Source organism: Dipodomys merriami, unplaced genomic scaffold (genome assembly GCF_024711535.1).
Source record: "Dipodomys merriami isolate MVZ:Mamm:240054 unplaced genomic scaffold, mDipMer1.0.p SCAF_6, whole genome shotgun sequence".
Classification (NCBI taxonomy): Eukaryota; Metazoa; Chordata; class Mammalia; order Rodentia; family Heteromyidae; genus Dipodomys; species Dipodomys merriami.
In genome coordinates, this window is record NW_027206179.1 from 21585430 (window position 1) to 21609469 (window position 24040).

The 24040-nt window shown below is 45.2% G+C and overlaps 1 protein-coding gene across 2 annotated transcripts in view; it reads right to left on the reverse strand.

Moving 5' to 3' along the window:
* The window catches only part of Farp1 (FERM, ARH/RhoGEF and pleckstrin domain protein 1), a 230974-nt gene that overhangs the window by 177504 nt on the left and 29430 nt on the right, over positions 1 to 24040 (reverse strand). Inside the window, exons 1-2 of one of the 2 annotated variants that reach the window (XM_070002708.1) lie at positions 6327 to 6499; positions 1951 to 2144 (exon numbers count right to left, since the gene is read on the reverse strand). In XM_070002708.1, the coding sequence (XP_069858809.1) occupies positions 1951 to 2121 (171 nt within the window). In that variant the 5' untranslated portion in view covers positions 2122 to 2144; positions 6327 to 6499. Of the gene's footprint in view, positions 1 to 1950; positions 2145 to 6326; positions 6500 to 24040 lie in introns of those variants that run through there. The other variant, XM_070002707.1, reaches the window with a different exon arrangement.

Here is a 24040-nt window from a genome sequence, read left to right on the forward strand (position 1 = left end):
TGGCATTTCCAAAGGTTAACCTCTTTCATAATAATGTTTCTAAAGGCCTCAAATAATGAAGGAAACAACTGGAGGGAGTGTGATTTATTTTTGTGTGCTCCAGGAAGCGTTGAAGGAATCTGCACAGAGATCCAGTCCTGCATCTCTATATATTAAAACAAAAGGGGTAGGAAAAGACCCTGAGCCCCAATCCCCCGAGAAAGGCAGCACTCAGAGAATACCACCCAGGGGAACTAATTCCAGAGCTGTTCCCTAGAGCCTCTTCTGCACTCGAGTATCTGCTCACTTGAGGCTCTTCCAGCACGGGAGGGAAGATTGTTTCCAGGGTCAGACACACTTGGCCTTGATGAAATCACAGCAAAAAGTTGTGGGGTAGGATTTTACAGCAATTATAGGAAACTGGGTCTCTGCAATCCTCAGCCACTCTCCTCCAACCCTAAGCAATGACTGGATCACAACCGCCTGATGGCTTCCAGCTGTGGGATGGCCAGACTCCTCTTAAAGAGCCCACAGCAGCGATTTAAAAAACAGCTCCATCCATAGAAATGCTGGTATCGGGCTTGACAGTAAGCCAGGAACACATCTGTTGCCCATGGGTTGAGACAGAACATTCTGACCAAATTAGAAAAGTAAAAATAAAATATGAAGAGGAGGAGACATTAAAAACTAAGTGATTCCAAGTTCTATTTATTAAATAAATTTGTTCTTCACATTCAGTCAGCAAACATCAGCATCAGCCATCCACCAAGTGCTACATTGGATGCTGAGGATATCAAAATAAGGCTCACACCTGTAATCCTAGCTACTCAGGAGGCTGAAATCTGAGGATACAGGTTTGAAGCCAGTCCAGGCCGGAAAGTCTGTGAGACTTTTCATCTCTAATAAACTACCAAAAAAGCCAGAACGGGAGCTGTGATTTAAGTGGTAGAGCACTAGCCTTGAGAAAAAGAAGCTCAGGGACAGCGCTTGGGCCCAAAGTTCAAGCCTCAGGACAGGCACTAAAATAAGTAAATACATAAAATGCACTGCTTGCTGCTAGTGACTGGGCTCCAGATCCCTAAAATGACTTACCTAATAAGAAACCAAGAAACTCCATACCTCACCGGACCAGTCTGACAAGGCCGAGAAAAACTTGGGGTAGAGAGCAGGGAGGGAGGCATGTATTCTAGTTGGCCCAATTCTCAAAGGAGGCAGAGTGCTTTTCTCACTGATTTTACACTTCTAGAAATTAGTAGTGGCTCTGTTCACTAGAACACAAAGGCATCCTCAGGTCCTTAGTAGGAAATTAGAAACACTCAGAAGTTGTCTGTAATGCACAAGAAATCTGTGGTTCTGCACATAGCTATCCTCAGCTTTATCCTTCCCTGAGACACGTAATTCACACTCTCCCAACAATGTTCTTTTGAAATAAATATAATTTACTGAATCATATCCCATAAACGATTAAATGATGGGTTTCTACTATCATTGAATATAATGCCGGCTATTAAATTTCAGTCACGCTAGCCAGTGATTGGAATAATGTCTGCACCCCAAGAACAGGTGTGCTTGCAAGTCTGTCCCTGGCTTTGACAGACAGACACACATACTCACCACACAGCCAGACGATCAATCTTTCTTCTCATTCAAACCTAATGGATGGTACATATATGTATATCTAACACAGACCATACACACATGATTTATATTACCTATAAAGCACAAACATTAATTCCATATATTGGTGTAAATAGAGCCTATTAAAATTCCCCCGGCGAGGTCATTCATGTTGCTACACAGCAGTTCACTCTGAAACATGACCGACTTGATTCAGAACAGGTGAGTGTCACTTGATGAGGGAATAAGACAGGGAAAAGGGAAGATGGTGCAGATCCCATGGCCCCATGAGTATCTCAGGTCCCTGGAGGGACCACCTATGGGAGGCTGCCCACACATGGGCTCCCAACTTACCGGAACTTCAAATGCCTCCTGGGTGTCATCCAGCATCTGGATTTTGATGGACATGAGCTTCCCTGACGGTGTCGGGGGTGGCTTCTGTCCACGTTCCAAGGTGCTGATCCCCGAATTCTCAGGGGCCCCCAGCCGTGATCCGGGAGTAGGCTTCTGCTCTATTTCTCCCATGATGAAAGTAGCTTATATAAAATCTGCAGGAAGCAGTGAGAAAGAAAAATACATCAGAACTTTTTTGGGGGCAGTACAGGGATTTGAACTCAGGACCTCACGATTGATAGGCAAGTACATTATTGCTATGCCACAACCCAGCCTTTTTTGCTTCTTCAAACAGGGTCTGGCTTTTTGTCCAGGCAGCTGGACCACAATCCTTCTATTGCTGACTCCTGTGTGGCTGGGACAGCAGATTCACACCAACCTTCATTCCCAGGCTTTCTAATGGTCTGGCTGCCCTCAAACCACAATCCCTCCACTCTGCACTTCCCAAGTAACTAAGATTACAGGCATCAGTCACCAGCCCTGGCTCACTGAGGAGCTCCTGCTGCTCTTCCTTCTTTTGGGAAAGTACCCAAGTAAGAGTGCCGACTGCCCATCCCCTGCCCCCTACGGCAACTGCAGATGGCAGCCTCCAGCTCCTATGTTTACAATGTCACCTTTGTGCATGCAAATCATTTTGCACCTTTTCTTTATTTGCATAACTTTGCATGATGCTGCATATTTTATCCTTGTCCACTTTCGCAGTCAGCATGTCATTGTTCATACGACAGACTCGGCTGTGTTCCACACCGATTATTCTGCATCTGTATTCTGATTCTTCTAAGCTAGGCTCTACCTTTTGCATGGAGGATGGCAAAGACTGAGTCTGGTGGGAAGATGATAAATGGTGCCTAGGCCCTATCATTAACATCCATTAATTACCTTGTAGGAACACAGGCATACACTAAGCATATAGAGATAACTAGATAAACACATGCTACGTCTCTCCAGCTTGTAATCTGATGTGGACAATGAAAGCTAGGGCTTCCCTCTCCATTTCTAGCGTTGGTTTCTATTTCAATAACGTCCCAATCCATTCCTTCCCTCCCTTCCCATACACACACACCCCAACGGGTCTACTTTCCCACTACCCCATTGGACATACTAGAATGCTCCTAACACCAAAACAATCTTCTCCGCTCACTGCTGCCCAGTGCTTCCTGGTCCTTTGCCTCTCCTCCCAGCACCTGGCTCTAGATCTTCACACGCAAGGTGCTCCCTGGCTCACCATGTCCTTTCTCTTCACCTAGAAGCTTCTAACACAGCCTAAAACCTCAGTTCACATGCCACATCCTGAACTGGGTGGCTCACACCAGTAATCCTCTCTTCTCAGAAGGTTGAGATCCAGAGGAACTCCAGTTTCAGGCCAGCCTGTGCAGAAAAGTCCAAGAGGCCACACCATCTCCAAAATAACCAGCAAAAAGCATGTCTAGAGGCATGGCTCAAATGGTAGAACAACACCCTAACCAAGTGCGAGTCCTTGACATCAAATCCTGTTATTAGCTAAATACATTTAGAACATCATTTCCACACTGGGACCAGAGCTCAGATGCTGCTGTCCCCTTTGTGCTCATGGCTCCCTCAAAGCTACACCATGATGGCCAAGTCCACACACACCCAGCTGTTTACCAGGAGGCCCCGGTACTGGATATTCTTTGTACCACAGCACCAACCGAGGCACAATACCCAGCTCAGAGTGGAACTCAATATCAGCTGCTTAAAGACCACACTAACTAATCAGCTAGTGCGGGTCCCCCAGACTGCTGCAGAATGCGGGTTCTCAGAGCACTAAGGAATGAGTAGCCCACATGAGATGACAAGGGGACATAAAAAAGGGAGAAGTATCCATCATGGAGGAGGAGGAGGAACTGAACTCGGTTTGAATGGGAAGCACACAGGTCAAGGCCACGCGGGACAAGGCTACACAGTGGGGCAGCAGACACAGTGCGAGACAGAAATGAGGGCCAGTGGGAAGGGGGAAGTTAAAGTACATTTCAGCCGGGCTAAGAGTTCGTACTTATAGTCCTAGCTACTCAGGAGGCTGAGATCTGAGGATCATAATTCAAAGCCAGTCAGGGTAAGAAAGTCTATGAGACTCTTATCTCCAATGAACCACCAGAAAACTGGAAGTGGAGCTGTGGTTCAAAATGGTAGAGCACTCACCTTGAACTGAAGAGCTGAGGGACAGCGCATAGGCTCTGAGTTCAGACCCCACAGCTGACAAAAAATTAAACAACACTAACAACAAACACAGACTGAAATCAGGCCGGGTGTGTGAGAGGGGCCCCATTGCCTGGCCATTAACAGTCTATGAGCAGGAAAATAACACAACGGAGAAGCATGAAGCTCAAGGGGATACACACTACGGGAGGAGAGAGGAGGGAGGTGGTGCCCAGATTCAAAGCACGTGCAACAGTCCATGCGCGAGGTGACAGCGTGGAAATTAACCCAGTGTTGTAAATTGCTGGTTTTAAGAGAGTACAGCAAAGACCACAAAGCTTCAAGTGAGGGCAGACAGGGAGGAAGGAGGGCATGGTCAGGGAGGTGAGGTGGACCTGGGCTCAGGGTTCAGGGTCTGCCTCGTTTATACAAGTAAACTAAGCAGGGGTAAGTGGAGAACACTAAGAACAACAGGCACGCCTAGTGGTGAGCATGCGTGGGAAAATCAGAGGACAGAAGGAAGGGAGAAGGACCCAGAGGCACTGAGAGACAAGGACAGCCATGTAAGGACCGCCATAGGGCCACCGTGAGGTACAGAGCCACGGACACCACAGGGCCACTGTGAGGTATGGACTCAAGCACTGTCTCACATCCCTGAACCGTCACCTCCGCTCTTCAGGAGCCGCCAGCCAGGCTCTCAGGCCCCCTTTTTTAGTCTCAATTGGTAGGGTTTTCCCACCCAACTCATTGTATTCCTTCTCTTAACTAGTCTGGTCCCCAGAATTTTCTAGTAACTTCCTTATGGAAACATCTAGCATCTTCTCCAGTAAACCCCCGACATCAGAGACACATGGTGGCCTGAGGCCACCTCACCAGAGACTGAGACTCCTCAGACATCTGTGACACTGCCACCACACCACCACCATCACCACCACACCACATTACCACTACCACCATCACCAATGCTACACCACCACCATCACCACACCACATTACCACTACCACCATCACCAATGCCACACCACCACCATCACCACACCATATGACCACTACTACCATCACCAATGCCACACCACCACCATCACCACCACACCACATTACCACTACCACCATCACCAATGCTACACCACCACCATCACCACACCATATGACCACTACTACCATCACCAATGCCACACCACCACCATCACCACCACACCACATTACCACTACCACCATCACCAATGCTACACCACCACCATCACCACACCACATTACCACTACCACCATCACCAATGCTACACCACCACCATCACCACACCACATTACCACTACCACCATCACCAATGCTACACCACCACCATCACCACACCATATTACCACTACCACCATCACCAACGCCACACCACCACCACTACCACCATCATCAATGCCACACCACCACCATTACCACCACCACTACCACCATCACCAATGCCACACTACCACCATCACCACATCACATTACCACCACACCACATTACCACTACCACATCACCACACCACATTACCACTACTACCACTGCCACACCACTACCATCACTACTACCACTACCACCATTGCCACACCACCATCACTACCACACCACATTACCACTACCACCATCACCAATGCCACACCACCCACCATCACCACCACCATCACCACCACACCACATTACCACTACCACCATCACCAATGCCACACCACCACAATCACCACCACCACTACCACCATCACCAATGCCACACTACCACCATCACCACATCACATTACCACCACACCACATTACCACTACCACATCACCACACCACATTACCACTACTACCACTACCACTACCACACCACCATCACCACCACACCACATTACCACTACGCCACCATCACCACTACCACCACTACTACCGCTGCTACACCACCACCACCACACCATACTACTACCGCCACCATCACCACCACACCACATTACAACTACCACCACCATCACCACACCACACTACCACTACCACCGCCATCACTATCACCACTACCACCACCACCACTACTACTGCCACACCAGCACCACCATGGCCTAAATACATGCATCCTCCCCTAGGGAAGGGAAGAGCCAAGCATCACTTAGGAAACACCACTGCTCCAATATCTCACAGAGCTAGAGATCGGCTGGGATTCGGTGCTTCACCTCCTCCTCCTATAGTTCTCCAGGGACCCCATGCCTGTATCATTCCTACTTCTGGGGTTGAGATCTCCAGAAAGGCTGTTGTCACGCTCTCTTCTTGTTCTCTTACTTGCATATGGACTATTGCTGGTATGTGGAAAGCTCTGTTTAACTCAAACATAAGTCCAGCCCCAAGTTTGGGGTTAAGCATCCGAAGAATGCGAGGAGACAGCAGAGGAACGCAGGCAAGTCATAAATGGACAACCACAGTTGCTGACTGACATTAAACTGGTAAGCCCGCGTACAGTGCTGTCTTCTGGGTATAAAGGCTCGCCCAGGCTCTGTGGCCTGTGCCTTCCATTCACTTCCTCTGACCCTGCATTCCGGGAGGACTTGGCCAAGTGAAGGGCATACCATTACCAACAGGAGCATGACAGGCTTAAATGTAAGAAGCAGTTTGCAAAACTAGATTCCTTAGATCTACTTGAAAAGTTACTTCCAAACATGTCATAGCAACAACACAGCAACACGATTTTTATTTGGCAAAGATTAAGAAAAAAAAAAAAAAGTAGCGTTGTCCTGTCAAAATATCCTGGCTCAAAGACTTCCTCTTGGAATTCACCCCAAAGCAAGAAGGAACACACACAAAAATGCAAACCCCATTTCTGGGGAGACTAGAGACATCTGTAATGGGGGGAGGGGCAAGGAGAAGGGAAGGAAGGAAGGACTGCTCCAAGCTCCAAACCTTTCTGAGTACCACCATGAAGTCACAAGTGGAAAATGCCACACCTGTGACAGAGTAATTACAGGCCCACTAAGAATACCATGTAAGATCATGTTCAAGCTATGCGCGTGAGGGGACCAGGAAACAGAAACAACCTTCATGTGGACTTGGGTCTCCCCCAAATTGTCTCATCATAAATGCAAATCTTCCAAATGTCAAGAAAATCCCACATCTAAAGCACTGGTGGTGTTGGGCATGTGATAGAAGATCTTTAACCAGCTTCATGGAAAACACAGGTCAAGAGAGGCCACCAAGAGCAAGCATGGACTGGTGAACTTTGGAGCAATTGAGGGGAAAGCCAAGTGAAAAGGACAGACAGGCTCCGGTGGCTCACACCTGTAATCCGAGCTACTTAGGGAGCTGAGATCTAAGGATTGTGGTTCAAATCCAGCCTGGACAGGAAAGTGCATGAGACTCGGATCTCCAAAAAACTCACAGAAAAAGTTGCAAGTTGTGCTGTGGCTCAAGAGAGTGCTAGCCTTGAACAAAAGAAGCCAGGACAGCCCCCAGGCCCAGAGTTCAAGACCCAGGACAGGCAAAAAAAAAAAAAAAAAAAAATCAGAAGAAATTATTTAGACACCTGAGCATAAGGTTGATTCCCCAGAGCTAAATCCCAGGATTAAAGGTCACAAATGTGCCTAAAGAAATAATCAAAACAAAGTTCCACTCAAATATAAATGGCCAACTGGCTTTCCATAGGTAGGAATCAAAAGAAACATTATTCAAGACCTTCTAGAAGACACAACTAAACGATGAACTTCAAGACACTAGGTAGTAAGTGAAACAGTGAAAACCAGTTATTCATAAACTTTAACCCCATGTATATTACAAGAGGAAGACTAAAATAATTGCAAAACTGTAAAAATACTGCAACACATGAAAACAAAGAAACAACACAACTAGAGTTGATGATGTGGCTCAGTGGCCCAGTGGCTGTCTAGAAGGAAGGAGGCTCTGGGTTGAATTCCCAAAGGAAAGAAGGCTCTGAAAACAAAACAATGAAATCTGTGCAATTATTTTGCCAAGGGAGAAATGGGGAGGAAGAAAGGGGTGAGATTTATTGCAATACATTGTAAACAGGTATAGAAATGTAACAATGCAATTTCCTCTCTCATAATCTGATGTAAGCTAATAAAAAAGAAAAGAAGGAGAGAGGAAAAGAAAGAGGAGACAGGAGGGAAATGAAGGAGGGAAGGAAGGAGTGGGCAAACAGGGAGGGAGTTAGGGAAAGAGGAAAGTAACTAAAACCTTGGTAAGGAAAAATGTGAATGTTGTGATGTACATAAACTGCAATTTTGTGAATTTTTTGATAGTAAAGAGTTTGGCTGGGCACTGGTAGCTTACACCTGTAATCCTAGCTACTTAGGAGGCTGAGATATGAGGATTGAGGTTCAAAGCCAGCCCAAGCAAGAAAGTTCATGAGACTCTTATCTCCAATTAACCACCAGAAAACCAAGTGGTGCTGTGGATCAAAGTGGTAGAACACTAGCCTTGAGCAGAAGAGCTCAGTGAGAGTGACAAGGTCCTTAGTTCAAGCCCCACAACTGACAGAAAAAAAAAAAAGCATTTGTCTTCAGAGTTATATGGATGGTGAATTAGCATGCGTGTGTGTGTGTGTGTGTGTGTGTGTGTGTGTGTGTGTGTGTGTGCATGTGTGTATAGCACATATATATGTATAGATTCTTACCCATTACATCTACAGTGATAGATTTTGCAACTAATATAATGACAAAAAAAAAGACAGACAATAGTAAGTGTTATCAAGAATGTGAAAAATACTTGGGCAGGAAGGGTGTTCAGTAGGGAAAATATTGGAAGAAAACAAGGGAAGAGGTGACACTTTTCAAGAAGAAATGTACTCATCACTTGACCTATATAACTGTACCCCCTCTATATATCACCTTAATAATAAAAATAAATTGTGAAAAATCCAGAACTTTCGAACACTGCTGGATGTTTGGAAAACATTTTCTAAGTTTCAAGAACAGCCAGAGATGGTAACACATGCCTGTAATCCCAACCACTTGGGAAGTGGAGGTAGGAGGATTAAAGAAACAGTAATCATAAATTTAGTATAGAATGCAGCAAATCCTCCCCTTAATTGCCCAGCCCTCTCATTCCTAGGTTATTTCCACAAGCCAAATGAAAACCACTGTGCAGATTCACTATACAGATGTTCACCGCCAAATACAAACATCCAAATGTTCATCAACTGATAGATGTGGATACAAAGCATGACATACACACTACAAAGGGACTGGCAGGCATGGCTCAAGAGGTAGAGCATCTGCCTAGCAAGCATGAGGCTCTCAGTTCAAACTCCCATACTGCCAAAGTCAGCAAATGTACATTTAGCAGAAGTGTAGGTTAAGCAGTAGAACACTTGTCTGGCAAGTGTAAGGCCCTGGGTTCAAATTCCACATAAGGGAGAACAGTCAACACCAAGAAAATTATGTCATGAAGGACCTCAAAAACATTTCACAAAGTAGAAGAACAAAGGGCAACACAGCATATGGTCATAAAGCAAAGACTGAATGGCTTATGCACATGATACATAAACACACCCACAGCCGTAGGTCACAAGAAGCCTAAAAACTGGTTATCTATGCTAGAGAAGGAGTAAGGGTTGGCAGGAAACAGAAGAAAGTACTGGATCTTTTGTGAGCAAAAGAAATATCCTGGAACTATATTGTGGTAATAACCATATAGTTCTAGACTTACTAAAAAAGACGACTAAAATTTACACTGAAAGATGGTCAGAGTTCCAATACATAAAGAACACCCCAATAAAGCTGTTAGAGTCACCAAGCACTGGTGGCTCGCGCCTGTAATCCTAGCTACTCAGGAGGCCTGGATCTGAGGATCGTGGTTCAAAGCCAGACCAGGAAGGGAAGAGAGTCCATGAGACTCTTATCTCCAACTAACCACTGAAAAGCTGGAGGTATGGCTCAAATGATGATTGCACAAAAGCTCAGGGACAGTACTCAGGCCCTGAGTTCAAGGCCCAGTAACAGGTTGACAAAGAGAAACTTTGTGAAGATTTCTTTATCCCCTTTTCCAGTTGTAAATGTAAGCTACTTACAGATTCCTAGTTAAGAAAGTTGTTATTCAAGATTCAAAATGCTGGGAAGGTGGCTCAGTGATAGAGCGCTTGCCTTGCATGCATGAGGCCCTGGGTTCGATTCCTTAGTACCACATAAGCAGAAAAAGCCAGAAGTGGAACTGTGGCTCGAGTGGTAGAGCACTAGCCTTGAGCTGAAGAGCTGAGGGACAGCGCTTGGGCCCAGAGTTCAGGCCCCACAACCGGACCCCAAAAAAAAAAAAAAAAAGATTCAAAACGCAACAAGATATGACAAAGTAAACAGGACTCAAGAAACCAAGGACCTCTTCTTAATGTGTCATATAGTTTCCAGATGACTCTATGTTCTTGACCCCATAATATGATGTATACACGTGCACAGCTGTGGGAAGCTAGGAGGAGGACACAGAATCAGAGGAAAATGGGTGAAAAAAATACAGCAGAGAGGCCCATCAGCTGCACTGGACATTGATGAAAGTGAACTAAGCAACTCAAGGGCAGCAATGGGAGGGAGGGAAGGAGAAAGAGGGAACAGCTGGCACTACTAAGCAAAAGGACAGAAATGTACAAATCACCTGATTTGGAAGAAATAATTGTATTGTGAAAGTTTGTAGAGTTCCTAAGCTTTGCAGATCAAGATCATGACAATTTGCATTGTGAAGGTTAAAATGTGCTTGTGATAAGTATCACTTTGCCACAAAACTGTGAAATTTATGTAATCACTTAATCTCAATATAAAAAAAAAAGTTGTTACTCAACGAGAAGCCTGAGAGGTAGACTAGCAGGAAGCTTCAAGGACTGAAGCCGGGACCCCCCAAAGTCCTTCTCTAGTGGGGAGGGAAGGGATGGTAGGGGAAAAACAAAGGAGGAGGTAGGAAATGTACCCTACTCATGTAACTGTAACCCCTCTGTACACTACTTTTACAATAAAAAACATCTTTAAAAAGTCCTTCTCTGATGGAAGTGGCGCTGTGGCTCAAGTGGTAGAGCGCTCGCCTTGAGCTGAAGAGCTGAGGGACAGTGCCCAGGCCCAGAGTTCAAGCCCCACGACTGACCAAAAAAAAAAAGTCCTTCTCTGAATCACATACTGAGAGCAAAACTTGTGTGTGTATGTGTGTGTGAGAGAGAGAGAGAGAGAGAGAGAGAGAGAGATTTTTGTGGGGACAAAGGGCAAGTCAGACAGATACCCAGGAGCACAGAAAAAGGGGGGTACAATCAAGCAACAGCTCTGTCAGGCTGTTTGCTCTTGGACACTAGAAGCTGCCCTGGGACAAAGCCACCTTGTCTTCCTGGCCCCTGGGGAGCAAGAAGGGGTGGGGACAAAGCAGAGGTGCAGGAAGCACAGAGGCAGCAAAGCTGGGCTTTGCATAGGGACTTGGCTAAGGGGTCTTGGAAAAGTTCAAGACCAGCTCAGTGCTTACAGACTTGTTTACGTCCAAAAAAATCTGGGAGCCACAGGCTAAAACCACAGGTAACTGGTCTGGGTCACACAGACATATCACAGGAAGGAGCAGCTGGAGGAACAGCTGGGCTGTTTGATCACCAGAGACCTTAAGATTCACTTAACCTCCTGCAAAGAGCAAGTGATTTGACAAGCTGGAAAAACCAAACCAGAATGATTCCCTTGCTATCTTTTTCATAAAAATATTGAAAATGACTTTTGTTTAATTAAATAGGCGATCTTAAGTACTCCCAACAAATGTCTGGGAAGTAGTTCAAGGAAAACACTATAACACTATAGCTAAGGCACGTCTTCCTTTCCATCATTTTCACAGATGTTATTTCAAAATCCTATTTGGGTTTTGCTACCTCTACCCTCTGCAAAAAAAAAAAAAGAAAGAAAGAAAAGAAAAGAAAAAAGAAAAAAAAAGCCAAAAGTCTTATTTAAATCACATCCTTTTCCAAAAATTCAAAACCTGAGTTTAAACAGTTCCAAGTAAAATGCACCAGTTCCTAGCTAGTCATGCTACTGGTCTGTCTGTCCCTGAGACGTTCCCTTCCCAATCCTCGCTTGCATTTAGCTTATATTTCACATGCTTTCCAGACCCTTCTCCTCTTCCTGCCCTTGGCAGGGAGACGGTAAGCACCAAGGGCCAGGGAGGGCTCTGCAGTTCCTGCAAGTATAATTCTACACCTCCTACACTGGTCCAAGAGATGTCTGAGTTGCTGGGCAGGATCCAGGACCCAAGCGCTGAGAACATCCTGCAAGCCGCAGGGCGTCCACTCCCTCCCCTGCCATAGGCCGTCTTCATTCTCCAAAGTCCTCCCAAATCTATGTCATCATTGCATGCACAAGTTTTTCATCTAGGGAAAAGGCCAAGCTGCCAGCCCCTCAGCAGCCCACAATGTCCCTGTGATGAACACAAGGCACATCTGTCAGACAACACACGCTCATCCAGCCACCAAAGAAAGCCTTTCTAATTGACACTGGTCAGCCTGTCCAAATAGCTGTGGAAAGCTAACTTCTGCCTGCCTGACCCATAATAAAGAGGCAGTTGACTGCTGGATTTGCTTCCCCAACAGCTCCAGGAACAACAAACACAGCGTGAGAGTGTACTATCACTCAAGTGTCACAGTGATTGAGATCGCCTTTACCAGACATTTACGATGGCTTACTAAATGTTTCAGCAACTATACTTAGCACTTTATGGGACAAGAAGAAGCCACACCGCACCATCTGCTTCTGTCTTTATAGAGAAGGGTGTGTGATCAATCTATCCAGGCAAGAGAGACAGGCGCTCAGCCATGGCTGCTGAAGACAACCAGAGGTAGCCCATGAGTTTTGAACTCTCAGAAAACAAGGCTGCCATATCACTGAGGAACCCGCACATGAATGCATCCTTGATAGTAGGTGACCCGATGCAGGGAACAAAGCCATCTGGGTGTTCAGTGGGATTTGGGAGGTAGCGCCGTGGCCCAGGAGCTGAGCCCAGGAGCTGTGCTCATGGTAGGGAAGTGAAAGGACTGAGTAACAGGCTCACCGGGGCAGCCAGAGCATTCATCAGACAGACCAGTGAATGAGACACTGCCCTCTTTAAGACAAGGTGAAACCAGGTGCCAGTGGCTCATGCCAGTAATCCTAGCTACTCAGGAGGCCAAGATCTGAGGATCACGGTTCAAAGCCAGCCTGGGCAGGAAAGTCCGTGAGACTCTTATCTCCAATAAACCACTCAGAAAACAGGAAGTGGCACCGTGGGTCAAAGTGGTAGTGGTAGCACTAGCCTTGAGCAAAAGAGCTCACAAACAGTGACCAGGCCCTGAGTTCAAGCCCCACAAAAAAAAAAAAAAAAAAAAGGTGAAATTATGTAGTTTATAACATCTGCAGGGAAATAGATGCACCTGGAAAAAATTATGTTAAGTGAAGTAAGTCTGGCTCAGAGAGACAAAGGGCATGTATTTTCTCTCATATGGAGTAGGTTGAGCTAAATTGTAAATATATATGTAAACATATACAGGGCCATATGCATACACACACACACACACACACACACACACACACACACACACACACACACACACACACACACACACAAGTATATTAACTAAAGTAGGGTATGTGCAGGAGAAGATTATAATGGTCCAACTCCTTGAAACTACCATGAAGCTGAGAGGTTTAGAAAGGAGAAGCAGAGGTCAAGAGGAAAGGCAGAAAAAAAACAGAGATGAATGGTGGGCAAATAGTCCTAAAAGTAAATGAACGTGTGAAAAACGGGACCAGGTAACTTGAGGCCAGGGGAGGGGTGGGCTGGGAGAAATGGGAAGACAATGGACGTGCTGGGCTTGCTTTAGCTTTTTAAATTACAGGCACAAGCCTGCCAGCTACATAATGAGACTCTGCCTTAAAAAACACACAAAAGTTTAAGTGTTTTCTTTAATAAATCACAAAGCAATGTCTGTTTTCAAGTCAAGTCTGCACAGCTTCCTTATTTAATCAGGTTATTTTCATCAATAAAATAAATAAAACGCTCTCTTTCCCTCTGTGATTCTCTACAGAGGTTCACAATACTCTGGAAACAATGCTTAAGAAATCAATGCCAAATCGAATGTAGCATGGATCCTATCTAACCTACCACTGACATCTGTTTCTGGAGCTTCCATGTTGCTCTATACGACTTTAAGAAAGAAGAAGACATCTTCTAAAGCTCAGAATGCACTGAATAACAAACGAGTTTCAGGGTGAGAAAAGGGAAAGGGATCTCTATTAAGCCAGTAAAGCACTGGCTGCTAGGGCTGGAGATGTGGCTGGGTGGTAGAGCACTTGCAAGGCCCTAGATTCAATCCCCAGCACCATAAGTAAATAAAATATGACATTCTCCAACAGTTCTGATATCATTCAAGGAAATCATCTATACAGTAGTATCATGATCCCAATGACACAAGGGAACACTGTGGAAGTGGAGAGGGTGGACTGCCTTCCTGGAGACTGAAGTAACCACAGCAGTGAAATGTCAAGGCAACAAGTCAGAAACAAAAACGTCAAATCCGCGTGAAGTGACGACAATGGTGAGACACCAGCCTGGTGGACACACCTGTTTAAACAATAATGTCCTTTTCTTTTTCTTTTTTTTTTCCCTGGCCAGTCCTGGGGCTGGATCTCAGGGGCTGGGTGCTGTCCCTGAGCTTCTTTTGCTCAAGGCTGGCATTCTACCACTTGAGCCACAGCACCAGTTCCAGCTTTTTCTGTTTATGTGGTGCTGAGGAATTGAACCCAGGGCTTCATGCATACGAGGCAAGCACTGTACCACTGAGCCACCTTCCCAGTCCCTAATGTCCATTTTTGAACAGCACGTCATGGCCGTGGTGGCCTCCAGGAGGGGAAAAGATGAGACTGTCACCAAGCAGTAGTTGCTGAACATGACACAGACAGAATCCAGCCTGGATCAGACAATCCTGATTCTGTCTGTCTGTCCGTGCGCATGCGCACAGGCTCACGCTCACACACACACACACACACACACACACACACACACACACACACACACACACACACACACACACACACACACACACACACACACACACACACACACGTCCTGGGGCTTGAACTCCTGGCCTGGGAGCTGTTACTCAAAGCTAGTGCTCTTCAATTTGAGCCACAGCTTTTTTTTCTTTTTCTTTTTTTTTTTCTTTTTTTTTTTTTTTTTTTTTTGTGTGTGTGCTTGATTGAAAATTAGAGTGTCCCAGGCTTTCCTGCCTGGGCTGGCTCCCAGCCATGATCCTCTCATCTCAGCATCCTGAGTAGCTAAGATTACAGGCAACAATTCTGACTTTTGACCTTCTGAATTCACTGTACATTTTAAGTCTTTTCTGGATCCCAGACTTCTCATTCATAAAATGTAGGGAACATTTTGTGTGGTTATGTGTATGGTTATGTGTGCATACATATGTGCACTTATGTGTTGCATTGTAATACACGCATGTGTTTGAGTGTTTATGTGTGTATAAGTTATTGTGTACCTGTGTGTGCAAGTGTGTATGCATGTATTCTGAGTGTGCATGTGTATACACGGGTGTAGCATTGTATGATATTGTGACTCACACCTTTCCTTAATGGCCACCACAACTAAGCCCTTATTACAGATGAGAAAACCGAGGCACAAGAGATTCAGTCCGTTTGTCCACAGTCACCTGGCTGGTAGTAGAAGACCCAGGAAGAAATGCAGACAGGCCGAGGCCCAAGGGCTGGACCTTAACCAGGGACCTTGGCCAGGATTTCAGTGCAGGACCGTTGAAGTGCTGTTCTCCTCCCTGATCTCCTCCCCATCCCCCCGAACCCCACCCCCAAGATCCTGCACTGTGCATGCCACCCCCCTCCTCTAGCATCAGGTGCCAATCAAGCTTGTATCACCCAGGTAAACTGCTAAAGATGTCAAAGAGGAAAACCCAACAGATACTCAAAGCATTTTCTGAATGACTATGATCTATGTGTAAAGAGTAAGGCGTAGCATTTATACTTTTCAGCTTTTGAAAGCCTTTGTCCCTTTCCTTGACAAGGAAGTTCAGGGCCACAGGGAAGCACTGTACAAGACAGGAGATGGCCAGTTCCTTCCCCCCCAACCCTGACCTTCCCTAGAGCCCTCACCGGCCTGGACAACACTGTACAAGGCCCCACTCCCACTCAAGTCTGGGTTATACTTAAGGCGCTATGCATAGACCAAGTCAAAACCCTTCAAGACTTCAAAACTGTATGGCTTTAAAACAGAGGGACACAGGCCGGGCCAACCAAAACAAGCACTGGGAACAAGGAAAACCCTTCTCCCACAGCCAACCAGTTCCCACAGCTCACACAGCTGTACTGAAACACACACACACACCCTTCTCCCACAGCCAACCAGTTCCCACAGCTCACACAGCTGTACTGAAACACACACACACACACACACACACACACACACACACACACACACACACACACACACACACACACACACACACACACACACACACACACACACACACACACACACACACACACACACACACACACACACACACACACACACACACACACACACACACACCCCCTACACTTCAGCCTGAACTCCTAGTGGAGAAAGGGAAAGGCTCTATGACGTGGGGCTGCGGACAGATTCCAGATCACTTCCTCCCCAGAAGGACAAGTCACAGTGGGAAATGAAACATCAAAGCCCAGCATTTTCTATTTCTATAACTGATGAGCTACAAGGTTTCCATTCAAATCATGCCAGCTTCCCACAAAGTGCTCTGCCCCCCCCAGCAAGTGCACACCCAAAGCACTTATGTGAATTATTCAATATAATGCCACACAACAGCCAGAAAGCACCAGAAGAGAGTTCTTCGTACACAGAAGAAAAACCTAGAGAGATTAAACCAGGCAAAAGGAGGGGAGGGGAAAGAGAGAAGGAAGGAAGAGGAAGGGAGGGAGGAAGGAAGGGAGAGGAGGGGAAGGGGAAAGAAAGGAAAAGAAGAAGGTGTGATTGGATCCTAGGCTCATCTCCCTGTTCTAAAGCCTAAGGCTGAGCTGCTAGTTCAGCTGCCAGCTGGGTCCCTGGGACTCCAACACGTAGCAGGCAAATTTTACATGCACCAGTGACCAATCCTGCTTAGTAAGCCATTCCTTGAGGAAGGGCAAGCTTAACCAAAAGGAAGTCAAGGGCAAAGTCACATCTGCTGGACAGAATCCCATACCTGTCAACTAAGAATTGGCCTGAGCTGGTAGCTCACACCTGTAATCCTAGCTGTGATGTGAGGACTGAAGTTCTAAACCAACCCATGAGACTCATGGCTAATTAACCAGCAAAAAGACAGACATGAAAATAAAAGTTCCAAGTGGCAGAGTGCCAGTCTTGAGAAAAAAGACTAAGGAAGAATGCCCGGTCCTGAGGTCAACCCCAGTACAGAAACAAATACACACACACACACACACACACACACACACACACACACACACACACACACACACACACACTCCTTAAAACTCCAAAGAAAATGTAAAATCAAAACCACCAGTAAGAAAATTAAAAGAATTTATAATGGGTTACAGGCAACATGAGTTGACCAATAGAAGGAAAGAAAATAATTCTGGAATTTTCTTTCCCCCCATCTATATAAATAAATAGGAAAGAAAGTAATTCTGGGGTTTTCTTTCCCCCCATATCTATATAAATAAATAAGCCTAAGAAACTCCTTTCCAAATTTTCATATAAATGATCCAAAAAAAAAGAGAGAAAGCTGGGTGCCAGTGGCTCATGTCTATAATCTTGGCTACTCAGAAGGCTGAGATCTGAGGATCAGGACAGGAAAGTCTGTGAGACTCTTATCTGCAGCTAATCACAGAAAAAGCAAGTGGTAGAGCGCTAGCCTTGAGCATAAAGAGGAACAGAGACAGCACCCAGTCCCTGAGTTCAAGCCCCAGGACAACCAGGGGGGGAAGTTACTTATGTAAATGTAACTCCTCTGTACATCACCCTTATAATAACAATTTTAATCTTTTTTAAAGTTATATTCCACACTCATTATACTTGAGCCCAAGAAAAACAAGCTGAAGCAAACATTTAAAAAGAAAGTTACGCTGAGTACTGGTGGCTCATGTCTATAATCCTAGCTACTCAGGAGACTGGGATCTGCGGATCATGATTCAAAGGCAGCCCAGGCAGGAAAGTCTGAGACTCTTGTCTCCAATGAACCACTAGAAAACCTGATGTGGCATTGTAGCTCAAAGTGGTAGATCACTAGCCTTGAGCAGAAGAGCTCAGGGGACAGTGTCCAGGTCTTGAGTTCAAGTCCCACAACCAACGAAAAAAAAGTTATACCTCCTCTTCCCCCATAATAACTTAATGAAACCCCTACTAAAGCAATGCAAATATACTAAGTAACTACTATGGGAAAGTAGGACTTAAACTAGAATTCTCTGAGGAACTGTGAGAAAGTACCCATTTTGTTTGTTACGATTAGAGAAGGAAGTAATAAGTAATTAATACCCAAGAAGAGCATTCAGAAATTGGATATGTATTCTTGGTTGATAGTCTTACTTATACCACCCCGACTAGGAACTAGCAAGGCTGAATGAACATCTGCTTTCTTTTAGCAACAACAATTTGTATCGTTTCACTTCTCCGGTTTGTGGGACTAGAGATTTGAACTCAGGATTTCATACATGCTATGCAGGCAGGTGCTCTACAGCTTGAGTTGTGCCTCCAAACCTTTTTTGAAACTGGTTTATTTTGAAATAAGGTCTCACTATTTGCCCAGGTGTTTCTGGACTTCCACCCTCTTATTTATGCTTCCTTGTATTCAGACTGTAGCAGAGATAAGTGTTTACCATCATACCCAACTCTGCCAGCTTGAGCTGGCAAAGAACCACGATCCATTATCTGTTCCATGAGTAACTAGGGAGTGCAGGTGTGAGCCACACTACCCAATCTTACTTTGAGAAGGTCTGAGATTCAGGGTGAAATGGAGGCACATCTGAAGTCAGGAGGTAGGGACCTCTCCAAGACACATAGCAGGGGTCATTCAGGAGAAGGTACAACCCAGGGGAAGTCAGCAGACTCCAATGGCAGCCAGCCAGGAATGCTGGACCCATGAGTGGGAAGGGGAAACCACAGAGTAATCCCAGTTCTGTTGTGTGGAGTCCCATGCCTTTAATGGTTTAAGCTGGTCACTCTTTTGCAAAGGGAACCTAAACGTTCATGGTGCTCTAATGTTTGTGGGACTCCCTATCTGAGATTAAGGCTTAGCACCCAAGCACCAATGTTCAATAGGAACAAGAACAGAGCAGCAGCAATCCTCTTGTGGAGTCTCAGCTCAGTGGTTTGTCCAACTTTTGCTCCAACTGAACTAGTTCACATGTAAGTGACCTGGACCCAGTGAGTGGAGGAACTTGAAGAAGTAATAGAACATGGAGGCCCACCATCATGCAGGGACTAATGTAGATCCTTGAGAGCAGGTTGACTATCAAAGGAGCAAGGGAGCTCCACATCCTGGGCTTTGTCTTGTATCCTCTCTCACATGTGCTCCTTCCAGAGGCTTCTGCTTCTCTTACGTCTCCTCCCCCATGGTATATAAAGGAGCATGAAGCAATTTACAGAGAAAAAACAGCTTCAGGCACTGTGTTCTGGGGCCTCTAGATCTAAGAGCAAAATCAACCTCTTTTCTCTATACATTACCTAGCCTTGGGCAGTGAGTTATAGTAACAGGTAAGGAAATTTTTTGGGGGGGGTCCGGTCATGAGGCCTGAACTCTTGGCCTAGGTACTGTCCCTCAGCTCTTCAGCTCAAGGCTAGTGCTCTACTACTTGAGCCACAGCACCACTTTCGGCTTTTTGCTTTTTGCTTATGTGGTGCTGAGGAATTGAACCCAGGGCCTCAGGCATGCAAGGCAAGCGCTCTACCACTGAGCCACCTTCCCAGCCCAGGTAAAGAAATATTTATATCACACATGGCAGGCACTTTATTTGTAATCAAGCCACTCCATCCGGTCTTATACTACAAAGGGCATCTGGTAGAGCTCGGAAGTAATCAGCAACCAGGATTTTTTAATATTTTATTGTTATATAAAGATGACTTACAGAGGGATTATAGTGGGCTGGGAAGGTGGCTCAGTGGTAGAGCACTTGCCTTGTATGCTCGAGGCCCTGGGTTCGATTCCTCAGCACCACATAAGAAAAAAGCCGGAAGTGGCGCTGTGGCTCAAGTGGTAGAGCGCTAGCCTTGAGCTGAAGAGCTGAGGGACAGCGCTCAGGCCCAGAGTTCAGGCCCCACGACCGAAAAAAAAAAAAAAAAGATCAGAGGGATTATAGTTACATAAATCAGGTACAGGATTTATTTTATGCTCCCCCAACAGAAATTCAACTGTGTATCTCAAAAAGAAGTGTCAAAGTTGAAAACTAATTATGATACACTTCTGCATTTATAAGAACCATTATTTTTTTTAAAAAAACTACCACTCCAACACTTTCATTTCTATCAAATGTTTGAATTATGATTAATAATTATCCCCAATCAATGCTAACAGGCACTTGTAGCTACTAGCCACCTAGTCAGAGGTAAAATAAAAGATAAAGTTTCTACTGTCATAGCTAGTATGACAAATAGAAAGCCCACAGAACAGAAGATTTTACTAGCTATACAACAGACAAGGGCCTCATATCTAAAATATACTTAGAGCTCAAAAAATTAAATCCCCCAAAAACAAATCCTCAAAGAAACAACAACCCCATTAATAAGTGAGCTAAAGACTTAGAGAGACTTCTCTGAAGAAATAAAAATGGCCAATAGACACATGAAGAAAGATTCTACTTCACCCCATTTAGAATGGCCATTATCAAGAAAATAATAAGTGATGCTGGCAGGGATGAGGCTAAAAGGGAAAGCTACTACACTGTTGGAGGGAATATAAACTTGTTCAACCACTCTGGAAAGACATACGGAAGTTCCTCAAAAGACTAAAAACAGAGCACCTTTAAGAAACAGTAATCCCTGGCCGGGCGCTGGTGGCTCACTCCTGTAATCCTAGCTACTCAGGAGGCTGAGATCTGAGGATCGCGGTTCAAAGCCAGCCCGGGCAGGAGAGACTGTGAGACTCCTATCTCCAATAAACCACCAGAAAACCGAAGTGGCGCTGTAGCTCAAGTGGTAGAGCACTCACCTTGAGCTGAAGAGCTGAGGGACAGCGCCCAGGCCCAGAGTTCAAGCCCCACGACTGACAAAAAAAAAAAAGAAACAGTAATCCCACCCCTGTGTATTTACCCAACTGACCACAAACAAGATGATGTTAAAGCTACTAGCACAATCATGTTCACTGCAGCATTATTTAGCTAAGATATGGAACCAACCCAGATGCCCCTCAGTAGATGAATAGATAAAAGAAAATGTGTTATATATATGCATGCTTCCATCAGAATGGCATTGCCCCATTCATAAGAAAATGGAAAGACCTGGAAAAAATTATGTTAGAGAAGCAAGCCAGATGCAAAGAAACATAGGCTTCATGGTTTCCCTCATTTGTAATAACTAGAAAATGTCTATGATATTAGGTGCAAAATGAAGCTTATCAAAATGAACCCCAAGAAATGGAAACAGGAGGGGATTTTTTTCCTGGGGGGATTGTTTTTGGTCTGTTGGGGGGCTTGAACTCAGGGTTAGGGTGCTGTTCCTGAGCCTCTTTTGCTCAAGACTAGTGCTCTATCACTTGTTTTTTTTTTTGTTTTTTTTTTTTTTTGTCGGTCGTGGGGCTTGAACTCTGGGCCTGAGCGCTGTCCCTCAGCTCTTCAGCTCAAGGCGAGCGCTCTACCACTTGAGCTACAGCGCCACTTCCGGTTTTCTGGTGGTTTATTGGAGATAGGAGTCTCACGGTCTCTCCTGCCCGGGCTGGCTTTGAACCGCGATCCTCAGATCTCAGCCTCCTGAGTAGCTAGGATTACAGGCGTGAGCCACCAGCGCCCGGCTTAGTGCTCTATCACTTGAAACACAGTACCACAGTACCACTTCTGGCTTATGAGGACACACACACACACACACACACACACACACACACACACACACACACACACACACACACACACACACACTGAGGACACACACACACACACACACACACACACACACACACACACACACACACACACACACACACACACACACACACACACACACACCTACCTTTCTGCCCTGGCTGGCTCTGATCCATGATCCACAGATCTCAGCTTCCTGACTAGCTAGGAATACAGGCATGAACCACTGGTTTTTATAATATACTATTTGCATTACTTCTTTATTCTTCCTTTTTATCCCTCCCCTTTGGTTTATAACCTGTTGTCACTTCCACCTCCCCCCACCCTTTGTCTTGTATATAAGTTTATCTGATTTGTAGAAGGGAATGGGGAATATAGAAAGGGCAGGACAAAGGGTAAAACAATGCAATAGTGATATGCACTAGACATTATGTTGGAAATGAAGTTTACAACTTGGGGAAAGAGGGGAGGGGGGAAGCAGGAGAAAATGAGGAAGGGGATAGCACTGTTCAAAAAGAAATGTACTCGGGGGCTGGGAAGGTGGCTCAGTGGTAGAGTGCTTGCCCTATATGCATGAGGCCCTGGGTTTGATTCCTCAGCACCACTGGCCAAAAAAAAAAAAGAAATGTACTCATTACCTTACATATGTAACTGTAACCCCTCTGTACATCACCTTTACAATATTAAAAAAAAAAAAGTTTCTACTGTCCAAAAGGAACCAATACGATACCTGTGAGGATTCTTTCTCATGCAAATTTTATTTCACACAAAAGTCCATGAAGACACTGAAGCTACCTACTCAAGAGGCTGAGAGCTGAGGATCATACTTGAAGCCAGCTCATCCAGGAAATGTCTGTGAGACTTATCTCCAGTTAAGCACCAAAAAGCCAATGCACCAGCTTTGAGCTAAAAAGCTAAGGGATAGTGTCCAGGCTCTGAGTTCAAGCCTTAATGCCAACACACATACATGTACACACACACACACACATATACATACATACATACACAAATAAAATAAATATGACTTCATAGTCCAACAAAGCAGTAGAGAATCTACCTAGAAAACAAACAGGTTGTGAAACAAAAGATTATCTTATTTTTGGGGCTGGGAAGGTGGCTCAGTAGTAGAGTGCTTGCCTTGTATGCATGAGGCCCTGGGTTCCATTCCTCAGCACCACATAATCAAAAAGAAAAAAAAAAAAAAAAAAACGGAAGTGGCACTGTGGCTCAAGTGGTAGAGTGCTAGCCTTGAGCTGAAGAGCTGAGGGACAGCGCCCAGGCCCAGAGTTCAGGCCCCACGACTGGACCCAAAAAAAAAAAAAAAGATTATCTTATTTTTATGTAGCTCTAAAAAATGAGAATGTACTGTTAAGGGGCTTGTCCAAGAGATCATTATAAATCACAGTAAACAATGTTTACTAGAAAATCAGGCAGCTTCCTTAAGAGCAAACTACCATCACCTTCCTTCCATTTCTGACAGAATTCTAGGCTGGGAGATTAGGAGCTTTTCGAGCCCCAGTACAGCTGGATTTCAACAAGACTCCTGACAAGGCCATACATTCGGTAGGGCTTCATGGGCTGGTAGCAGCAAAAGCAGCTGCCACTTGAAGAATGCACCCAGAGAGTTTTGAATGATTAAAGAACATCTTTCCTGAACTCTGAGTTCTAAAACAGGCTTCATTCTTGTAACTTACCAGAGAGCTTTTATTAATTGCTTCAGTGAAGGCTTTACTGGCATGCAAATCATACTTCTGGATGACAGACTGCTAACCCGAAGACTGCCAGGAGGAAATGTAACAGTAATACACCAAACACAGTACGTCTCTCCTTAGTCTGTGATCCCACCCACCCTGACAGGTCGCTCTAAATAAAGAAGGCAGCTG